Raw genomic sequence first — 4,134 nt, forward strand, 5'->3', positions numbered from 1 at the left:
TTTTGTTGAATATGCTGCCAGAGAACATGTGCTCTCCCCACCAAATATAACGGTCATCGCTTGGCTGCCGAGGTTCTCTATTTCAGCGAGGCTCACGCCTCTCGAAGTGAATGTGTCTGCACACAACTTGAGTACTTGATCATCTTTCACGAGTTTTTGAAAGACTGATTTTTTTAAGTGTTCGAAATGAATTCAATGAGTTTAAATTTTAAATCTAAATCTTTGTAATGTGTGTTGCTCATTTGTAACGCAAAATGCTTTTGTTTTGAAAGTTTACAGAAAGTCATTTATCCCTTTGGGAAGCTTTACTCTCGTATCCTTACTGTTGCCAGGGGCAACACAAGCACCAGGCGACGCTGGCCGACGGTTAACTAACTGGCAGTTTTTACCTAGCTTAGTTAAAGTAGTGCCCCGATATTTTAAAGACTATTTTAAATTGTCTGTGTCCTTTTTTAATGTAAATAAGTGTCACTGAGTGCAAATGCCACCAAAAGCAGCTAAAAGGGTCTCAGACAAAAAGCCCAACGCTTCTGGAGCCGCAGTTGTCAGTAAGAACTGGGAGGCTGGACTCACCAGAGCACCGTTTGAAGAGGTTTGTTCACTTCACTCACTTCTTTCTTCACTTTAACTTATATGTGAACTTATTTCTCTTTCCTTACACAAAGTGAAACTTACAGAGGTCGTATTACTTGGCTACACGCGGTAGTTAGCTCACTTTCGCACGTTGGCAGTAGCTAGCTAGCTAACGTTTACGTTACAATGTTAAATGTCAATAGCTCTTTATTTCAGGTACAAGAAGGGATTTAAAATGGGGGTGTTATCCTTCAATTTGCTTCTTGAGAGACACTTTCAGTAACGTGAACAACGTCACTAGGTTATTTGGTGAAACGTGTTGCCATTTGTGGCATTTGTCACCATAATTAGCATAATTACCATAATTAGACGTATAAATTGCATAAAACGCAGTAAACGTTGGAGCTTTTACTTTGAAAGTAAGACGTCCTAACCGGAAGTCTTATTTGTTATTGAGGTTATCTTCTCTCAAGTTAAAAAAATTTAATATCGAAAAAAAACTATTAGTTTATTTATACATTCCTAATTTACTCAAAATGTTTAGCTGACCATAGAGGCTTTTGACAGGAAAACGGATTACTCTTCAGTACACGGACACTTTCCTTACATTTGTTATTTGTTGTACAATTTAATTGATCTTTTTTATACTATATGAAATATATTTACTGCAACTTTTATTAGAACAATTGAAAGTTGGGAGTGAACAAATATATCTCCAGTAAAACCGCAAATACTAGCTAGACCCCGGGGAAGACCCAGGACTCTGCGGAGAGATATATCTCCTCATTGGCCTGGGAACGCCTCGGGTTCCCCCAGTCGGAGCTGGCGGATGTGGCCCGGAGAAGGGAAGTTTGAGGTTCCTTACTGGAGCTGCTGCCCCCGCGAGGCGACCCCGGATAAGCGGTAGACGATGGAGACTAGCTAGATTTTAAATCCACCTGTCAATTATCTGTAATGGAAACAAGGAGAAGCATGATGTGAAATCAGTTGGTTGTTGATGTATTATTATATTATCCTGGTGTTCTCCAATGCCCTTCTCAGGAGTCATGGCAAGGCTGTGTGTCTTTGGTGGTCGGGAGTAGTCCCGAGGAGGAGGAGGAGCTGACCCAGGCTTTGTCTTTGGCCATAAAGAAACCACAACGCAAACTTTTCAACTTGTTGACCTGGGATAGCACCCTTACCAAGGTAGTCTTAGTTTGATTCAAGTTCTATTAATAGTGTCTCCTGTATATTTGTAGAGCTATTATCGCTGTCACTACAGTACTTAAAATGTTACTATACAAACTAATGTAGTTTACTAATTCATATGAAATACACTGCACTCTGACTAACCTCTTGTGTGTCCATGTAGCTTTCACATCTTTAAAATCTAAATATCTTCATGTATTGAGTATTTCACAATTATCTGTTTTCTCTCAGATCTCATATTTTATTAAATAATTAATTAGTATTCTTTGTCATCAACAACTGATCTACTGAATGAGATACCACAAAATGGTGTGCGTGCAACTTTAATACCTTGTATTTTGTCAAATGAAAATGTTTTCCTGTCCGACCTTATTACAGATCCATGAACTGGGGAATCTCAAAGCAAAACGGCATGATGACGTCCCCATGTTCTATGAGGTGGGCTTGGGAATAGGAGATTTTAATATGCTGTGCGTCAGTCTATCGGTGTCTTCTGATTGTCTAAAAGAAACCCTGGGTGTTTGTGTGCTTTATTCTTCATGCTCATGTGTGTTTCTGTGCTGACTTTGTGTCTGGAGTAGGTTACAGAGCCTGCTAAGGTGCTGCTGGATGCAGGAGAGGAGATTCCTTGTGACCTGATGGCAAATATACTGAAGTTCCAGCTACTACAGATCAAAGCCCATGATCAGCTTCTGCCAGTAAGGACAAAGGAGGGGCCAAGGCCTCTGACAAAAAGGGAAAGTGTCCGCCCTCACCTGTGGGACCTTCCAAGGAGAAGAAGACCAAGTTAAAACGCAGGGATGATGTTGAGCCTCCAAAGTTCAAGTTTGTGGAGGCTTCATAAAAACTAAAATAGTGATTGTTAATGCACAAAACTACTTTGGCTCCCACCTATTCACGACCAAGCAGCCTCCTCCCTCTACAGATGTGGACCTGCGTTACTATGGCAGCCTACTCGACCTGGTTCCCCCTGAAGCCTGCTCTGTGCCTCTAATCATGCACTGTATGCTGCAGCGTGTGTGTGTGTGTGTGTGTGTGTGTGTGTGTGTGTGTGTGTGTGTGTGTGTGTGTGTGTGTGGTGAAACCGAGATTTAGAAGGTTTGAAATTGACCTTCATCATTTCTCTGGATATTGCCCCCTCCCCTGGTGTTTTTGTTTCTTCCTATAATGGCCCTAATAAGCTGTCATAAGATTGACATAATGTCTAACTTAAAACGTTGGCTCAAGGCACACACTAGAAATGTGCACTTTTTGTACCCTGAAATGACATATCCAGATGTCGTGTAATATGAATATTGTTCAGTGTTTCTGCCCCTTTTGATTTAGGCTGAGATGATGTTACATTTTTACTTATTGGTCTTGTTTGGCTGGTTTAATGCTTTTTCCCCATTTCTTGTGTGTTTAGGTGGAGATTTCAACAGAGCAGTATTTGTCACGTGCGACTGAGGAGCCCAAACTTCACGATGGTCCCGGGTTAGACTTTGAGCTGGTCAGCTTCATGCTCCAAAGCTTCCTGCCTCTGGTCCACACCGAAGAGGAGAGAAGCCACATGTTAAAAAGCTTGCTGACTACTGCACAAAATGAAGAAGACCAGAAGGTATAGTGGACATACTCCAAAAAGGGCATCCCTTCAAGAAATGTTATTTAGTCATATACTTTCACTATTTCCTTTGAAAAATTTACATGACATAAAGCTCTGTATATGTAGCATTGGTGGTTCAGTGGTAGAATTCTCGCCTGCCACGCGGGAGGCCCGGGTTCGATTCCCGGCCAATGCATCATAACCTTTTACGAAGGATGGAGTGAAATGACTGGTTTGTGTTTCAATGGGTCGGGCTTAGCCAATCAGTGCCAACTCCACTGTCACGTTGAGAGTTCTGTCACTGCAACACACAGAGAGTAGGGTGGGCTTAAAATGTTACGTGGCTGGGTGAGTGCTTGCTTTCATGAGTGTAGGAATGGACGAGGGCAAAATAGGGAGCGAGTAAGAGAGCTAGGCACACAGCTTGGAGGCTAAAATGCTTGTGAGACAGAAACAAACAGACGGTTAGAGAGATGCAATGCAAACTAGAGAAGGCCATTTCTATGAAATGGACGCTGAAAAGCTGACGCAGCATTGCTGGCCTAAATGTTTAGGAAGAAGGGGAAGTTTGGAAGTTTGGAAAAGTAGGAATGGGTATAATTTGTATGAATATCGAGTGATGAATACATCAGCACCAACATTACAAGGACAGACTAGTGTCGCTTTGAATTGAATTACAAAGTGAACTGACACCAGGGATGTGACCGGAGAGACAATCCAGAAACCTGCGTGTGATAGAATCAAGTGGAAGGTTTTACCACTGCAGTGAGTAGGTACACAACGAGTGAAAC

The 4,134-nt window shown here is 41.9% G+C and overlaps 1 protein-coding gene and 1 non-coding gene across 2 annotated transcripts; both read left to right on the top strand.

The window, feature by feature from the left end:
- Window positions 1–481: 481 nt before the first annotated feature.
- Window positions 482–3,364, top strand: LOC115023955 (sperm-associated antigen 17-like). Its single transcript, XM_029455325.1, has 5 exons — window positions 482–592; window positions 1,615–1,758; window positions 2,140–2,199; window positions 2,343–2,459; window positions 3,167–3,364. The coding sequence occupies exons 1-5, from the start codon at window positions 482–484 to the stop codon at window positions 3,362–3,364; spliced, it is 630 nt and encodes a 209-aa protein (XP_029311185.1).
- Window positions 3,365–3,468: 104 nt separating this feature from the next.
- Window positions 3,469–3,539, top strand: trnag-gcc (transfer RNA glycine (anticodon GCC)). The gene has a single exon. It is a non-coding gene; the product is annotated as a tRNA-Gly (tRNA).
- The last annotated feature ends 595 nt before the right edge of the window (window positions 3,540–4,134 follow it).

Source organism: Cottoperca gobio, chromosome 18, assembly GCF_900634415.1.
Source record: "Cottoperca gobio chromosome 18, fCotGob3.1, whole genome shotgun sequence".
Classification (NCBI taxonomy): Eukaryota; Metazoa; Chordata; class Actinopteri; order Perciformes; family Bovichtidae; genus Cottoperca; species Cottoperca gobio.